This window comes from Armigeres subalbatus, chromosome 2 (genome assembly GCF_024139115.2).
Source record: "Armigeres subalbatus isolate Guangzhou_Male chromosome 2, GZ_Asu_2, whole genome shotgun sequence".
NCBI lineage: Eukaryota > Metazoa > Arthropoda > Insecta > Diptera > Culicidae > Armigeres > Armigeres subalbatus.
Genome location: NC_085140.1, coordinates 419,827,487 through 419,845,868, shown reverse-complemented (window position 1 = coordinate 419,845,868; position 18,382 = coordinate 419,827,487). Strand labels below are relative to the sequence as shown.

At 41.3% G+C, this 18,382-nt stretch overlaps 2 protein-coding genes across 3 annotated transcripts; one reads left to right on the top strand and one right to left on the bottom strand.

Annotated features, from left to right (window-relative positions):
* Window positions 1–14,369: 14,369 nt before the first annotated feature.
* LOC134213430 (uncharacterized) lies at window positions 14,370–15,334 on the top strand. Its single transcript, XM_062692476.1, has 2 exons — window positions 14,370–14,931; window positions 14,995–15,334. The coding sequence occupies exons 1-2, from the start codon at window positions 14,467–14,469 to the stop codon at window positions 15,325–15,327; spliced, it is 798 nt and encodes a 265-aa protein (XP_062548460.1). The 5' UTR covers window positions 14,370–14,466; the 3' UTR covers window positions 15,328–15,334.
* A 110-nt stretch (window positions 15,335–15,444) lies between these two features.
* Window positions 15,445–17,756, bottom strand: LOC134213428 (zinc finger protein ZFP2-like). 2 transcript variants are annotated; one of them, XM_062692475.1, is made up of 5 exons: window positions 17,464–17,756; window positions 17,319–17,354; window positions 15,892–17,252; window positions 15,696–15,832; window positions 15,445–15,632 (listed from the first exon to the last, which is right to left on the bottom strand). In XM_062692475.1, exons 2-5 carry the CDS (start codon window positions 17,347–17,349, stop codon window positions 15,488–15,490), a joined length of 1,674 nt encoding a protein of 557 aa, XP_062548459.1. In that variant the 5' UTR covers window positions 17,350–17,354; window positions 17,464–17,756; the 3' UTR covers window positions 15,445–15,487. The 2 variants fall into 2 exon arrangements, with proteins under 2 accessions (XP_062548459.1, XP_062548458.1); XM_062692474.1 differs by having other exon boundaries at window positions 17,319–17,756.
* Window positions 17,757–18,382: the final 626 nt, after the last annotated feature.

The window sequence follows — 18,382 nt, the reverse complement described above, 5'->3', positions numbered from 1 at the left end:
GGCATTGGTCGAGAGTCTACCATTTCTTTACTGAAAGCAGCAAAAACCGGATTCACTAGGTTACCTAGGTAGAAGCTACCCTTGCGAAAATAAAGTTCCTGCATCAAAGCCATTTGGGATTTGCCATTTTTCATAAGTCTGTACTGTATAGATTAATCGATTGATTGAGCTATCTTAACTGAAGCCAGCAAATTAAGATAATGCACTCCACAACCTCAGCATTAATATGAACAGCAACAATGGAACCAAATTAGTATCTTATCAAGAAAGTCAAAGACGAAACACAGAATACAATGTGTATAACGCATAAAGCGAATCCATATAGGTGACAATTTGTTAAAAAACTAAATAAAAACATGCTCATAATCCCACCCTTATTTAACCTCAAGTTGAGATTGAATAAGAGTAGCCGATTATTTCGGAGAAGCAAAAAGTCAACTACGCCATAGCTCCGGTTAGCGCACTAAGGGCTCAATACTCAATACTCAATACTGCATCGATTTGGTTGTCATGCGCGGAGAGTGAAATTTTCTGGCAAGATTATTTGGTTTTGTTTCTGTTAATCATTGGAATTGAAATCGAATTTTTCCGGGCCACTATTTTACACAAAAGAAGGTCAATCCGAGATTAATTTTCTCAAACTTAATCGTTTGACGACGGCAGAAAGTTACCCTTCGGTAGCAGAATCACAAGCGATCGACGGAAGGGATGCAATAAATTTGTTCGAATTGATGGAATCGCCTAGCTACCACGCCAACCGAAAGATTCTCTGGCGGACGAATTTCGAGGAACAAAAAATAAATCGAATATAACGAAACAAACTTTATTTTACTTCTTTTCTCTTCGCGGTTCAGATCGAAAACTCGAGAACAAAATGGCTACATCTCGTTAGTTCATTCTTCTCTCTTTCACCTCTTCTCTCCATTCGTCAGGGATGTTTATCATTTCATCGGGTGGAGCCCACAGCTTCCCCAGTTACAAACCGCACCCGCTGTCCGGAGCGTGTGACTTTCACTTTCTTATCGTCAGTGATGTAATCTCTGACTCATGGACTGCACATAAAGGCTGGTTTAATCCAATCAATTGAAATGCACTGTTTATTTCCGGCAATCAGCACAACGAAAGTCTTATCTTGTCTTCCAGTACCTCGAACGGTCTTCATGCCGTTTGCTTCCGGATGGTACGCTGTGGTGCGAATATGGTTTGTTCCCAACATCCGATTCAACTCGGAAAAAAGCTCCGACTCAAATTGCCTACCTTGCTGTCATATTCTCCAAAGGAATCACTTCAGGCCACCGAGTAAATCGATCTATTATGGTCAAAGGATATCGGCAACCTTTTAACGGTGGCAGTGGGCCAACTAGTGAACCGATTCGATTTGAATATGACGAAATCGCGACCTTGGCACTCAAATTAATTGCATTTTATTCGGCAACTCGACGGTACGAAAACCATATTTTTGGTTAAATACTTTGGCTGTTCATATGCTCAGCACATGCTTCGAAATGGACAAATCGATATGAAATTTGCGAAAAAGAATCCACGTGTCTTGGAGGGACTCGAACCCTCAACCTTCTCACTCAAATTATTCGCATGATGAAATTTATGTGCAAATTTCGCATAGAAACCATCAAGAGGGCAGAAATCTTATTTCAAATGCGTTTAATCAGGGTGGCCACCTAACCGGGAAAAACGGGAAAAGCGGGAAAAAGACGGGAAATTGAAGTCACCGGGAAAAAAGCTGGAAAAACCGGGAATTCAGGACATGTACCGGGAAAAAATAAATGTTCGTCAAGTTACATTCAAAACTCTTCAAAGTTTCCAATAAAGTTGATATAACAAAAAAATACCCTTTAATATTTATTACTCAGTCGCATTCCAGCTGAATTATATGATTTTAGTACCGTCGTCGGGGGTGACAATGGGTCAGATGGGGGTGAGAGTGGGTCACCGTTTCAAGTACTTTGAATGCTTGTAGAATAGATTGAATGTATCTGAGGGCAAGAAGACTAAAATATAAGAGACCTTTTTGAACGGTTTTGCTATCCGACCTCCAGGCTGCCGGTGAGAGTGATGACCCATTCTCACCCCCGATGGCGGTACATGGTGTGTGTTGTCACTAGATCATTTTGATATCAATTTCGAGAGATAATTTTTTTTTTAAATTCTACAAATCATTGAAAATGATATTTTTTTATACTTCATGTAGTAAAAGTTTATGATGGTGAAAGATATACTCAACATGTTACATATGTTCCAAAATTTTTAAATTTTTCAATAATAAATTCATAATTTTATTTTATTGGATAGAACACTGAAAAAAGAAAATAATATCCTAGAAATCTAACATGTAAAATTGAATCAATTACGAATCGTATGTACTGATTGCCCAGAATGTGCTTAAATCTATTTCAGAAAACGAGACGAGTCAGCCTTGGGCTGAAAGTCTCGATAATAAAAACATTTAAAAAATATATTTCAGAAAACAAAATATTATTATGTTGATCAGAAAAGCAATATCAATAACTTTGATGAGATTATCCAGGGCTACTTTAGATGTTTGATTTTCTAAAAAAAAAAGAAACCAAAAAATACCAAATTTGGAACAAAAAGTTACCATCCAACTATCATGATTTCAAACTTCATTGCTTTCTGTGAACATTATGATCTAAGAAGACAGAACCTCACTAGACTAGCATACAATGTACATTGGCTCTATCAGAAACTTACGAAAGCATTTCAATCAAGAAAAAAACTAAGAACAAAATCAATTGTAATTATGTGCTAATGTGGTATTAGTACATTGATCAAGTGCCCCAATTACATATCGACGAAGTGCACAATTTCAGTGTGACTGCTGATCAAAGTATTTCGCATAACATATTGTTGGTAATTTAATGTTTTGTTACAAATTATCAGTTGCTTCGATATAAAAACTGACTGGTCAGAAAATAAAACACCGAATTAAAGTTCAAAAACATTTTTCCACGTAAAATAAAAACCGGGAAAATTTGACAAAATTTATCGGGAAAAGCGGGAAAAAACCGGGAATTTGAAAATCGAATTTCAGTGGCCACCCTGGTTTAATGCAAGTTATGTACAAAACTATTTAAAAACATGATCTTTTGTAATACATTTTATGTGCAATGGTTTCAAAACGAGTTCTATAAGCTGTTGCACTTAAAATGTAATAACAATACTTTGCGGACAGAAGTTCATGGTAGATTATATATAATTCGAGAGTAAAATTTAGTTTGGAGAATCGGATTCAAAGGTAAATTCAAGTAGCTTAGATATCAAAATATGTTAATCCTGTTTAGTATATGCGGCGGATACGTATTTTTTCTAGACACGTCGGCAACAACATTATACCTCGACAAATAGTAAATAATACTTTAAAGTATTTCCTCCTTTGACCTCATCTTGAAGAATCCAGCATGTGCTTTGTTGAATTGGTTATCAGCCCCTTTTCCTGTGGTCTTCGAGTTCGAATCTTTGAACAAGGATCTGACGGAACGAACCCAGAGTGATTGGAAATCGCTACAATCGGGCGACGGCTTATGTAAGATTTCTTTGGGAGCACATCCAAAGTTTCGATCCGGATCTGTTCGATGTAACAAGAATGATTCGGGTCGTTTTTGCACACACTAAAGTGCTATAAGAATTCCTGCAACTTGAATATTTAATTACTTTTACTTTCTGCTGTTTTCTTTCTACTGTGCATTTTAAAAATTAGGTTGAGATAAATAATATAGCTCTTTTTTGCAAATGAATTATTGGCTGTGGCTGATTTTCTACCCACCACTTCCACAGCCACGCGCTATCGTATATGCGCAAATATTATGCATCTCGAGAAAATATAGAATACTGCGGCGTCCTGCTGGCTGCTTCTCAGGTAATCGCAACAGTCACTAAATACGACAGAGTCAATAAAAATCTTACCCACCGTATGCACTCGTCATGATAAACACTCTCCATGTACTCAGTGACTCCAGTTGCCTCTCACTAATACAATCGAGTACTGCTGTCATTTGGCGAAAAGCACGTGGTTTTGTTTTGAGAGGGAAAATTTTCCCTATCTTTTAACCCGGCGGCTATCTTGACGTCTACCTTCGCAGTCGAGCCTGCGAGAGTAAGACCGCCGCGAAAGTCTAGAAAAAGATAAGCGCGACAATACCCAGCATGAGTTAACCGCCAGAAATTTGTATGGCGAAAGACATCTAACGCGGGTTTTCTCAATTTTAGGAACTTTTCATGAAAAACTATTTTGTACCGGACTACCGGTTATGTAGGAAGGTGTCCGCTACTACGTCTACCAAATATTTTTTTGATGAAGGTGCTTAATTTTGAGGAATCGAACCTTAGATGCCTTTCGCCATACTGATTTCAGAAAGTTAACTCCTAGTGTGCCGCTGTAAGCACGCTCAAAGCAGGCGATTCATTGAATATCTTTCGGATGCTTGATTTGTCCAATCTCCACATGTGCTTTACTATTGTATATCCACAGTCAAGCGAGTGCACATTGTTTATTAAACGAGAGGATCGCACTCTATGCCCCCAACAACGGGCTGGGCGGATTTGTATAGAGTGCGAATCAATCACACTCTGCTGTGCACAGCATGCCAAAGGCTTCCTTGACTAAAGCATTTGATAAGTTTGATTGCCCTACGCATGCGGTCGCGTGTACTCAGACGACTAAGGGCCGATGTCCACGTAGCGGTGTTTTACGCTGCGTGCACGCCGGGTTCACGCAAGGTACCCAGCATCAAATGGAGTAATGCACACGTAAACGTGTGATACGACTACATTTGATGATGGGTACCTTGCGTGGACGGGGCGTGCACGCAGCGTTAAAATAACGCTGGTGTGCATCGGCGTGGTGACGCTACCGCGTTTTCCCGGTGCACACCTGCGTTTTTTTGACGCCACGTGCACTCTGCGTTGAAATGACGCTACGTGGGCATCGGGCCTAATGACGGTGGAAAACCGATACTTGATTAAATACAATGAGAGCAAGATTACCGATGGTGAGTTTAAGGGCCGATGCCCACGTAGCGTTTTTTCAACGCTGCGTGCACGTGGCGTTGAATAAACGCAGGTGTGCATCGGTGCGGCGACGCTGCGTTACCGCTTTTTCCCTTTATACACATGCGTCTTTTTAACGCCGTGTGCACGCAGCGTTGAAAAGACGCTACGTGGGCATCGGGCCTAAGCCGTTTGGCAGCGCAGTATCATTACTTGACACTTTAGGGCCGATGTCCACGTAGCGGTTTTGAACTTGCGTGCACGCAGCGTCAACGCAATTGCGGTAGGAAGTACCCAACATCAAATAGAATCATGCACACGTACTTGCGTTAACGCGGCGTCGACACGCGTCTCATTTGCGGCGAGAGTTACCGCAAAGTCACCGCAATTCCCCACAGGAACGCTGCGTGCACGCGAGTATTTTTTTGACATTTCTCTATTCTTTTTCTTTCCAACAAGATTTTCTAATGGGAAAATCTGTGATGTGAAAGAATGTGTCAGAGCGAAATCAAAACAAACAAAAATACTTCGCAAATCAGTTCATTTTGGTTTCGCAAATTAATTTGCCAATTGCAACGCTTTTCAAATCTAGCTTCTTTAAATAATAGCAATTGTAATAGTTCGGAGCGGTAAGTGTTTCTTTCGTTCCTGTGTTAGTACTATTAAGTGTGTAACGCAAATGTCTTTTACCCAAACCCAATTGACGCTATTTGAGCGTGTAAAAGAGAAACGTCAAATAAAAAGGAACTTTGTTTTTTTAATGTTGTTATTCTAAACGAAGCCACACGCGTTCTGATTTGTCTCTTATTAGAAAGAATCTCAAAAGGTTATGTGCCCAGTTTTCGCGATACGGTCGTAATATAGTAAAAGTTTTTACGGGTTTTTCGTCGTTCCGAGATTTAGTTCGGAAAAAGAAATCTGCGTCGCGCTTGATGGAGGAGGAAACAAAAAGTTGTCGAATCAAGCCATTCGATGGCGTCGGTTTCAACAATTGGAGCTTTCGCATGCGAGCTTTTCTCCAGCAGCTGGAAGTTTTACACTGTGTGGAGAAGCTTGCGGAAGAAGAAGAATTTTGGAATACTCCAGTGACAGCGGCGGCTGATGTGAAAGCGGCGAACGAGATCAGGAAAGAGAAGCGTGAAAGGCAAGACAACAAATGTCGATCTGTGCTTATACAAGCGGTGGCTGACAGTCACCTTGAGTATGTCAAGGACAAAATGTCGCCAAAACAGATCTGGGACGGTCTCCACGATATCTTTGAGCGAAAGAGTATCACTAACCGGTTTTTGCTGAAGCGGCAACTTCTCTCGATGCGGTACAACGAGAACGAGCGGTTGCAAGATCACTTTCTACACTTTGATAAGCTGGTACGAGAGATAAAAGGTGCCGGTGCTCGAATGGAAGAAGAAGATGTAATATGCCATTTGATGCTAACGATGCCAGAATCGTTTGATGCCGTCACTACAGCGATGGAAACAATTTCTGAAAGGCTGACGATGGATTTGGTGCGACAGAAGTACCTCGACGTGGAAGCTAAACGCAGGGTCTGCGGCTCGAAGCTGTTACGGAGGATGTGTCATTCATCGGAAAATCCAAAAGCAAATTGAAATGTTTTGGCTGCGGGGAGTACGGGCATAAACGTGCTCAATGTTCGAAGACTAGCGAGAAGAAGAATAGTGGGCCGAAGTCGGTCAAGAAAAGTGGTTCTCAGAATGCGAATATGGGAGCAAGAACGGTATCGTTTGTGGCTGCGGAAAGCCATTGTGAGATGGCGGCTGTTTGTAATGCGTCTGCGGTGCGATGGTTTTTGGACAGTGGCGCCTCTGATCATATGTCCAACGATAAGTTACTATTTTCGAGGATGGAAAAGTTGAATCGTCCGGTTGAGGTTCTTACGGCGAAGAACGGAAGCTGACTATAAAGGTCAAGTTGTAACCAGTGCTTTAGTGGGTGATGAAAAGATTCAGATCACAATGGATGACGTGTTGTACATTCCGGAACTGTCCTTGAACTTACTGTCTTTGCGACGACTAGAAAATTCCGGAAAAAGAGTTGTGTTTTTCGGTGGAAAAGTTAGTGTCGAGGACGAAGAAGGTGTTGTGGCCACCGGAAGGCAACTAGGTCGCCTGTATTGTATGGACTTTGTGAACGATAAAGTGAACCATGACGGTACAGCGCTAGTAAGTGGTCGAGTGTGCAAAAGTTTGCAAGTGTGGCATTGCCGATTCGGTCACCTTGGTAACGAGAACCTCATGAAGCTTGTGCGAAAAGGAATGGTCGAAGGTATGCCGGTGGAGATTATGCGAGGTAATAGTGACCAATTTGTGTGTGAATCGTGCATTAGTGCAGAAACAGACGCGAGAATCATTCAAATCGCGATCTGAAAAGCGTGCTAGCAGGCCACTTGAAATCGTACATAGTGATGTGTGGCCCTATAACTCCGCTATCATGGGATGGTCATGCGTATTTTACAACATTTACTGACGACTATACACATCTGGCAGTGGTTTATCTCATGAAGCGAAAAGAAGAAGTGTACGAACGGCTCCTGGAATATGAGGCGATGGTGACCGCCCATTTCGGAACAAAGATCGCGCGTCTCCGGAGTGATAACGGAGGCGAATACACTAGCAAGGCTGTCAGAAAGTTCTGCAGACAGAAGGGCATTAAGCTGGAAACAACGGTGCCTTATACTCCTGAGCAGAACGGAGTCAGCGAGCGGCTGAATCGTACTGCCGTAGAAAAAGTGCGTGCAATGCTCGAAGCTAGTGGAATGTCGAAAGTGATGTGGGGGGAAGCATTGTACACAGCGATTTATTTGCTGAACCGTAGTCCAAGTGCTGCTGTCGATGGTGATATTACGCCATATGAGGCGTGGTATCATAAAAGGCCAAATGTATCGAACCTTCGCGTGTTCGGGAGCGAGTGTTTCGTACATGTTCCCAAAGTGTTACGGAAGAAGCTTGATTCGAAAAGCCGGAAAGCAGTGTTTGTGGGCTATGCGCCGAACGGTTTTCGTTGCTGGGACGGTGAAAAACTGTTTGTGGCTAGAGACGTTATTTTCAATGAGTCGCAATTTGGAAAACTCACTACAGCGAATAAAGAAAATCGAAGTGATGATAATGAAGTGATCATAATGGACCGTACGTGTAAGCCATCAGAGCATATCGATGCTCCACAACCCGTTTCAGAAGCTGGGGACAGCGTCGGTCCTGATTCTGATTGGGAATCGGCGGATTCATCGCAGGGAGCAGTCGGAGGTATGAACTCGAGTCCGGAAGTGAGCCGTGAATGTGACAATGTGAGAAGAAGCGGAAGAGTGATTACCCCACCACGGTGGATGGGTGATTACCAAGGGATGCTGATTTGGACATAACGGCATTTGCACTCAGTGCGGAAGAATTTTGGAAGACATTCCGTCGGACGTTGAAGTGTTGAAGACCAGAAGTGATTGGCCCTTGTGGAAAGCGGCCATTGAAGAAGAACTGGCATCATTGGACAAGAACAATACTTGGACCCTTGTTGAACTGCCAAAAGGTCGCAAAGTGGTGGACAATAAGTGGGTGTTTAAAATTAAGCGGAATAGTGATGGTGAAATAGAACGGTACAAAGCCAGACTAGTGGCGCGCGGTTTCTCGCAGCGGCGAGGCTTTGACTATGTGGACACTTATTCGCCGGTGGTGAAAATGACCACCTTACGGGTCTTGCTGGCGCTGGCAAATCAGGAGGATTGGGAAGTGCACCAGTTAGATGTAAAATGTGCATTTCTGAACGGGGTGCTAGATGAAGAAGTGTACATGCGCCAGCCGTCTGGTTTTGAGCGGGGAGATTCTCGAGTTTGCAAATTGAATAAGGCGATATACGGATTAAAGCAAGCTTCGAGAAGGTGGAACCAGCGTTTTCACCAGTTCATGATCCAGTTGCAGTTCAAACGAAGCGAGAACGACCCATGCCTTTACAGTTGGTCGACGGGTGGAATTGTGATTTAATTTGTGATCTATGTGAACGATATACTTGACGAAAATTCAATAGAGGCAATACGGAAACTGAATGCAAAGCTGTGCAGTGAGTTTGAAACGCGAGACCTTGAGGAGGTGAAGTCTTTCCTGGGCCTAAACATACATCGTGATCGCAAAGCAGGAGTTTTGACCGTGGAACAGCGAGTTTATGTGAACAGTGTACTTGAGCGCTTCGGAATGAGCAACTGCAAACCATCTGCTATTCCGATGGAACCCGGTTTGAAGCTTGAGAAGAAGAAGAATACGAAGGAGAAAACGACCAAGCCATACAGAGAGCTCATCGGTTGCCTCATGTATCTCATGGTAACCTCGAGGCCGGACATCTGTGCGGCGGTTAACTATTTTGCGGCGTTTCAGTGCTGCGCAACGGAGGAGCATTGGGTTCATCTCAAACGGGTGCTGCGCTATCTTCGAGGTTCCGTTGACTACAAGCTCGTTTATTGCCAACAGCAAGCACCAACTGTACTTGCAGCGTATGCGGATGCCGATTGGGGTAATGACCCTAATGATCGTCGCTCGGTCTCCGGGTTCATCATCAAGCTGTATGGATCAGTGGTGGCGTGGGCAACTCGGAAACAGTCATCGGTTGCTCTCTCTACAACAGAGGCGGAGCTGATGGCCCTCTGTCTGACAAGTTGCGAACTGATATGGATGTCAAATTTGCTCAGCTCTATCGGCTGCATTGTGGAGGAGCCAATCAACATTTTTGAGGACAATCAACCTTGTATTGCTCTAATCGTCGAACCAGCTAAGCAGAAGAGGTTAAAACATGTGGACATCCAAAATTTCTTTGTTCGAGAGTTGGTGGAGAAAAATAAACTGCGTATCGTGTACCTGCCAACAGAACTACAAATCGCTGATATCATGACGAAAGGTTTGGCAGCACCTAGATTCAGAATGTTACGTGAAATGCTGGGGATAATCAATTGAGGGGGAATATTAAGTGTGTAACGCAAATGTCTTTTACCCAAACCCAATTGACGCTATTTGAGCGTGTAAAAGAGAAACGTCAAATAAAAAGGAACTTTGTTTTTTTAATGTTGTTATTCTAAACGAAGCCACACGCGTTCTGATTTGTCTCTTATTAGAAAGAATCTCAAAAGTACCAGTCGCTGTCAAAACACCTTTGGAAAGAACTGACAAGCAACCATCTCAGGCTGGTAGATAGAGTCAAAGTCAACGGTAGTATGTGCCGGATAGTGTTGTGACGTTAATTGTACCAACTTTATCAGAATAAATTGATTTCCGAACAGACGGTGATGTGGCAGTTTTGGGATGAATAACGGACCAGGCAAAATTCAACCAACAAAGTTCCAACCAACATTCCGCGGGACCCTGTATACACCAAGGAAGGCGATACCAGTTCCGCCATGGGAAGAATTATTAAATATAGGTTTGATACGGAGGTTCCTATATCTTGGCTTTTCTATTGCTGATACCGTGGACCCCCGGTAATATGAACGCTTTTAATCTGAACACTTTTTCGTTTGAACATGGTACAAATTAAAAATGGTTCAAACGTCATTTAACACGTGGAATCGAGGAAAGAAAAATGGAACATCGTGAAACGGAATGCAGAATCAAAACAAACCAGCAAAGAGAGCAGCCAGAAACAAGTTTTTCTGATGCAAATAGAGTAACCAGAAGTTCAAACTAAAAATGAACCCCGTTAATTTGAATGAGGTACCGTTCAAATTATCGGGGGTCCACGGTATATGTTCATGTTTTTAGGAATGTCAACGGAAGGAAAACGTCAAATAATGTGGATTGCAATTGCAAGAAGAAACGAGATCAAATAGAGATGGCGAGCTACAGTACTAATGCGTTTCTTCTAGTGTTGTGGGCAACGCTACTGGGATCGGTCCGTGTTGCAGTGAAGTGAAAATTGCAATGATAATAACGACGTTTGGCATTTAGATAGCACTTCTTTGGAAGAACAACGACAAACGTAGCAACACGCCAGCAATCGCTTGTGATGCTTTCGGAGGAGGATTTTGAACACCTTATTTGTAGGAGTAACTGCAGTATCTCACCAAAATGTTAAATGACTTTTTATTCATGAGCAAATGATTACCGATAAGTGGAACTAATAAAAATCGTACCCCAAATGCAACAGATGCTCAATTCAAGACAAGAACAATTGAATGCCTGAATCCACTATTATTCAAGATTAATCTCCTTCTATGAAGTAATAAATTAAGTTGGAAATAAAGAATGAGCAACATTATGAAATTGTAATAATATTCATTTATTATGATTGTAGAAAACATATTGGGATTAAGCAAAGCGAGGCCAAATTTCTGTCTCTCTGTATTGAAAACGTTTTTATTCAAACAATCGAATTGTGCGGCACGATTTCCATTTCACAGATCTACAATTAATTTCGAAAGTTCAAACTTTTCATTTTAGAAGTAATGGTAGACTTTTAAATCTACAGTGAGTTATTTTTTCTACTCTATACTAAAAAGCATTAATTGAACTTTTTATTTTGGAATAATACTGAGTTACCTTTACTAGTCTGTCATCATATAGGTATGTTAAAGCTCATGAAATGTTTAGAATAGCATTATACCCATTGAATATCGTTCAGGGCGATGAGCTTCATACAAATCAAAATCTAAATATTTCACGTTTGATGTCTTTATGTGAATGGAGAACTCGATTCATATTGGAAGAGAGTGAAAAATGACAGACTGACAACAGCTGGCAGGCGGATGACATTTGGTGTGACAGATAGGTTTGACGTTAGAAGTTTTGCGGCAAATTACCGCTTGTCGTGTGCATTCCCAGCCTGATTCAACGCCGAATAACGCTGCGTCAACGCAGCTCTGCGCTCAAGCGAGTAGAGGGATATTTTGAAATCACTCCCATAAACAAAATTATTTTGCAGTTACTTGGCTGTCAAACATTTCCCGCTCTTCGAATTTCTCTTTCCATGCTGCATAAGGGCGCACAAATGCGCTAGACTCTACATGACTTTACGATTGTTTACATACATTCTTGCTCCAATCAGCTGCTGAATCTCGTGAAATTTCGTAACGAATGCTTTTTAGTTGCATTCCTACTAATTTTCCACTCGAAATATATTGTGAAAATATGCGTTTACAAAGAATACAAAACTTTATTTTTTCCTCAAATCATAACAATACTTTTCAATACAAGATATGAAACGTACATATTTAACCACAATCTCCAATGTTTGGCTCCGGCACAATAGAAAATTTTGGCTTCAATTCGACAACCAAATCGATTCTATCCGCACCACCCAGAGAAATACTAGAATAAGAGATCGGCGAAGACGCCATCTTGTTTCCAATCGAACCGTCAAAAGCGATTCCAAATCGACTTGTTTACTTTTTTCACCCATAATACTAATGACACACTGGTGGTATTCGTACCATGGTACAAGTTGTACCACTAGTGTGTCACCTTGTACCATGCTGGTACAACGTGAAAAACTAGGGTATTTAACCGTGGTACTTGTACCATCAGTGTGTCTTTAGTATAAGAGGCAAGCAAAAAGTTCAAGTGATGCCATTTAAACGATTTTATGCATTTTCATACGTTGCCATTTCGTCAGTTTTTCACTCCGCCGGTCTCTGGTTATACACGGAGAAAAAGGAAAACTCAGAAATGGGTGATTTTTCACCCACCTTCGAGAAAAGTGGACTAACCCATAAGGTGGGTAAAACGTCTTTACCCATAAGTGAGTACAGATCTTGTACGTCAAAACGGATGTGCATTTTTCACCCATCTTTTAGAAGACGGATATTCGCTGGATGGGTGAAAAGTACCCATCTACATGAAAAACAATGTTGTTAAATTTAAAGATAATTCAATACAAGATTTTAAATTGAAAATCATATGATATGCTAATTAATTGTTTATTTATGACACATTTGAACTATACATATTGATTCATATATAATATAATGTCAACCATCGAAATGGTTTCTTGATAATCAAACGAAGTGCTTCTGGTAATCCAGTTTAATCCAAGATTGTTCCTTAGTAGACAAAACCTTTGAATCCCCTCCGCGGTGAAACACAACAACTCGAGTGCATTCGGAACCGGAAGGAATCACATGCTATTCGCAGGAAAGCTGGAACCGGGCAGAATGCCAAGGAATGAAGCTCTCCTTGTTCCTCCATGACGATAGTCCATCCATAGATCTTTAAAATCAACAAAGTCTCATTAGAAAAACGAAAATTTATGTATAAAAAATGCTTACCTGTTGGTTTTTGAAAGTTCTTGAGTATATTTACAAATAATTTTCTACCTGATTATCAAAGCGAGCATTTTTACGAAATACATAAAACAATTTACTAACTAAACCACGACCTCGGCCATGACGATCTTTTGATTTTTATCGAAATTGCTAAGTTTATTTTCAGCCATAATAGAGTGAAAAATACCCACATTCGAGACTGCATAACACACTTTCGAGGTGGGTGTTTTTAGCACATTTTCGTAAAATTGAAATCACCCACCTTTTTGACAGCTCCATACATCTGTTGAAAGTGGGTGATTTTGAAACATAAAATGTGCTCGAAAATCTCCGTGTAGGGTTGCTAATCCACACCACCCATCAGGGCGGGTGATTATTGTGTATCCGGAATAAATTTATACCGCTTTTTATACCGAAGTTGGATTTTTCTCCAGATACAGGCAACTTTCCCAACTTCGGAAGTAGTGCGCTGGATTTCCCTAAAGATGCGCTAAACAACGCATCCATTAGATTGACAGATAAAACTTCGGAAGAAAGTTCGGTTCGGAAGTCCGGACTTCCGAATTCTAAGTTGGTGCTACGCCGACAATAAAATGCTCGCGACCGATACACGTAAAAAAATAACCTTATATGTTTTGGCAAAAACTATTCGAAAATACTTATACTCTTTATTATGCCACCTAATGAATGATCCCATACCAAAACGCCAATAACATTCATAAGTTAATGAAAAGTATAAGTTTTTTTTTTTTTTTTTTTTTTTTTTTTTTTTTAGGAGACTTTCAACCCTAGGCTGGCTCGTCTCCGAAAAGTATAAGTTTCGGAATGTATGTGACTAATGCGATGTATAAGTTTTTTCTTATACATATCATTAAGCGCCTGCTTCGGCAAAAAAGTATTAGAAATATTAATAATAAATAACATTAATTTTTTTTACGTGTAATGAGGAGGAGGAGTAAACGAAAATCTCCGTGTGAAGCTTTTTCTGCAAACATTTTTTTCTGAGTTCTGACTTTTATAGAACGCCATGTGAGCCCTTCTGTTGTCAGCGTTATAAATATTTTGGGTATTTTGTTTTTGTTGCTTGTTTCGTTCTTGTTTGTCCGGGTTTTCTCGTTTTTCTCCCTGCTGGCAACTGCGAGCACGTTTTGTTGATTTGGTTTTCTCTGGCGTTATCTCCTGGTGGTTCAAAAATGTCTAAAATAAAACGAAAACATACCGTTCCGGCAGCTAGTAAGCAGCGACACCAAATGGAAGACGACAGTGGATCCGATTACGAAGTGGACCGTCACATGACGCTGACAAAGATACCGAAAACCGTTGCCGAAGAGTTTCCCCTCCCAAAACAAGTGCGCAAAGATGTGGTCAAGCGTGGATCGGCTGTGCAAGTATCGGAAGATGAATCTAGCGAAGAGGATGAGGATGACGAGGATGTTAATCTACCAACATTGACCAAAGGCCAGATAGCCGATATCCTGCAGACGATCAAAAATAACAAACGATTAGTGTTGAACGTTTCGAACGTGAACTTCTCGACGGCGAAGGAAGAAATCGAGGAGCATTTTAGGAAGGCGGGTCGAGTGAAGAGCGTTCGAATACCGAAAAGACGGTCGTCCGGATTTGCGTTTGTCGAGATGCTCGATGCAGAAGGATTCCAGGTAACTTTATAGGAATATGCCAATCGTTACTGTTAACTGTTACACATTTGATTGTATTTCCAGAAAGCTTTTCTTCTACACGGGTCCTACCTTGATGGTCGTCAGATACGGGTTCAATTATCGGAAAGTGGTAAAAAGAAATCCCACCAGAAGATTTTGCTGCTAGAGCAGAAGAATGCGGAGATCAGAAAAATGCGAAAAAAGAATCGAACTAAACCGGAAACCAAAGAAATCACTCTGGTACCGAAAGTGCAGCCGAAAATCGTCGAACGGGATCCATATTTGGACAAGAAGAAAACAAAACCACCGACCAAGAAGGAAATCAAGGCCTACAAAAAGCAAGTATCGTTGAAAGCGAAATTCAGGAATGTGGAAATGAAAGGAATAAAAGTTTAGGGTTGGAGATGATGCTAATCCATTTAAGAAGAAGCTTCGAACTATTTCCCTTATCCGGTACGACGTAGCTGAACACAGCAGTCGATAGGTAGGTGATATTCGTTTAGATCTTAGCAAGGGCAACATTTACGAGTAATCGTAATGAGTAACATATTTTAAATCAATTCTGTTCTGTTTCTTGCTTTACGATTACCGAATCAATATTTTCTATGTTTGCTCCAGCAGTGGTCGTAGCTTTTTTATGCGTTTTTTCGTGCCTCACTAGCTCTGCACGATATTTGAATTTTTTGCTGCAGTGTCCGCATCTAAAACAAAAATATGTCGTTTTCAATCTAACCACAGTTGAAACAATCAAGAATATAAATTACTCAAAGTTCATGGTAAAATCGGTATGCTTCAATAGGTGCTGCTTAAGACTTCGTTGGCGCATAAATATTTTGCCACATATTTCGCATGGAAACGGCGTTGTATTGGTGTGCGCCGCCTCGTGTTGATCTAAGGTAAACTGAAAAATTATGGAAATAATTATTAATCGACCGGACGTGACCCACTCTTCTTTCCTACCTTGGAGAGGAAACTTTTCGGACATTGCTTGCATTGAAACTTCTTAACTCCGGTGTGGACAAACTGATGCATCTCCAGCCGCTGTCCCGTGGCAAACCGTTTCGGGCAAAGCAAACACTGGAACTTGAGCTGGTGGATCGCCTTGTGATTGTAAAACGCTCCTTTTTTGGTGGTAGTGTAGGAACACCCCTCCACATCGCACGATAGAATCGGTAGTGGACCTTCCGGTATTTTAGGTTCCTCGTGAATCGAAGCAATGTGCGATTTGAGCACAGATTGGAGCCGGTAGCGCTTGCCACATATATCACAGCCGAAACCTTTCTCACCCGTGTGAGTGCGTTCGTGTCGGTTGCGGACACTCTGCGTTTTGTAACTATTAGGGCAAAAATGGCACTTGAAAGGTCGCTCGTTGGTGTGACTCCTTTCGTGGCGAATCAGATGCGTTTTGGTGGCGAACTTTTTATCACACATCAAGCACGTGTACCGCCCCTCGTCTCGTGCCTTGTGGAAGCGCATATGCCGGTCCAACGTTGCTTTGTTGACCAGTTTGACGCCGCAGGTCTCGCATGTATATTCGGTGTCACTGTTTTCGCCATGGTAGATCTGCATGTGACCGTACATGGCGACCATCGTACATGACCTAAACGGACATTTGGTGCACTTAATTGCACTGGCATGCATCCGGAAGTGTTTGTGTAGCACAATAAGCGAAGTGATTTTAACCGGTTGGTCACTTCCGTTTCCACATTCCTCGCAATGATACGGAATCATTTCGACGTGTGCCGGAAGATGAACCTCTAGACTTTGGGCATTTTCGAATGTTTCCTGGCAAATGTAGCACTTGTTAGGATCAAGCTTTGCTTGTTTGATTTTGCGGTTATAGCGATTCCTCTTCCGAGATTTGGTGGGTTCTGGGTCCGGTGGCGCTTCCGGCTCTAAATCGAGTTCTGGCTCCTGCTTTATGTGGCCATCCTCAACAGGTGGACAATAAACAGTATCAGTTACCGGTTGTTTTTCCAAAACCAATTCAGCCTCTTGCTGATATTCCAACAATTGGTCAATCATTGTTCGAGTTTTTACATAGCTAAAGCTTTGTAGTTTTCGATAGCTTTCTATGAAGCATTGGCGGATGTTGTAAGCGGTTTCCAGTGAATTCTTACAAGATTGACATACTTTCGTAGGCAGTTTATCCTCTACGACTAATTCCAGGCCGGTTACCGACTGAAACATTTGACGGATTGTTAGTTCTAGATTGAATGATACTGAACTGTTTTGTAAACAAAGTCGACAAAATTGGTTCAGCAGGCATACGTCTTCAGATATTGCACTCGAATAATTATTTTCGACGGGTTCTTGTTTAACTGTAAATGTTGATAGATTTTGATTATTGGAAATTTGAACAGAATTATGTTAGTGCAACTACAAACCTTCAAAAGTCTGTTCTATTGTTTGGTCCATTTCAGCTGATTCCCGAATATAATGCGACATGGAAAAATATGTTAAAATAATTTAGGGATGTAATGATTTGTTATTGATTTTATAATAAAAAATAAGGTCGCATTAGATACTAACTGTTGTGTCAACCACAATAAAACAAAATTTGTTTTGAGTTTGAGCTGGCTGAGAGTTATATAAGTGACAGTCTGTTCACTCGGTTTACTCCGTCAACCTTACCACCTCACCACCCACCATACATTAGGGTCTCGCCGACATTTCTCATCAACACGAACGCAGGTTCGTGGTTGCAAACAATCCCATTTGATTTTGCCGTGACAGCTGCTCGTGGTTGCAAACAAACCGAGTAAAAGTGTGAGTGAAACGTGCGTGTACGTACACGATCGCTGAAAGCCTAATTGCATCAAATATATTATATTATATTAACAATATAGCTCACTCTCATGAAATACTGGCGACCCATCCTTTAGCGTATGTGGCGCCACCCGTGGCAGAAATGCAACTACTACACACTAAAATTTCGCGCAACGCTCAAGTGTTGTCAAATCTGAATAGCAAGAGTCCTTCATGAAAAGGACGCAATGGCAAAACTGTGGAATCGATACAATTTTTTACTAGTTACTTCATCTTGTTTGAGATTTTTATCGATCATTTTTCGGCGAGGCCCATCGACAGGAAGCCTAAACTCGATTTTTGGAGTTTGGACACTTCCATCCAGCAGACTCTTCTCTTTTTTATTTCTGTTGAGGTGTACCACTGCGACTAGTTCCTCCTGGCGCGGGGTTCATTACGAATCATAACAATACACCATGTCAAGCAATTGTATGAATTAAATTATTCTATGAATTAGTGAGCTTGAAATTTGATTTTTTTTTCCTGCGCTAAGTAGATTCGTGCCTATCGAAAGATACACAGTACACGCTATTCTGAGATTCCCAGTGACAGAGTAGATTTATCTCATTTCTGCGACCTCTAGATAATTCTCGAAACCTGGGTAAACGTGATGAATCTGGCCCAAACCTGGGTAAATTGAACT

What these genes read in the sequence shown, in the direction of transcription:
- LOC134213428 (XM_062692474.1), bottom strand. Translation starts at nt 17,379, where the DNA reads ATGTCGCATTATATTCGGGAATCAGCTGAAATGGACCAAACAATAGAA. An exon ending in CGAAAAGTTTCCTCTCCAAG is followed by an intron (nt 15,833 to 15,891) that starts GTAGGAAAGAAG and finishes ATAATTTTTCAG; the next exon opens with TTTACCTTAGATCAACACGA. An exon ending in GATTTTACCATGAACTTTGA is followed by an intron (nt 15,633 to 15,695) that starts GTAATTTATATT and finishes TTTTTGTTTTAG; the next exon opens with ATGCGGACACTGCAGCAAAA.
- LOC134213430 (XM_062692476.1), top strand. Translation starts at nt 14,467, where the DNA reads ATGTCTAAAATAAAACGAAAACATACCGTTCCGGCAGCTAGTAAGCAG. An exon ending in TCGATGCAGAAGGATTCCAG is followed by an intron (nt 14,932 to 14,994) that starts GTAACTTTATAG and finishes TTGTATTTCCAG; the next exon opens with AAAGCTTTTCTTCTACACGG.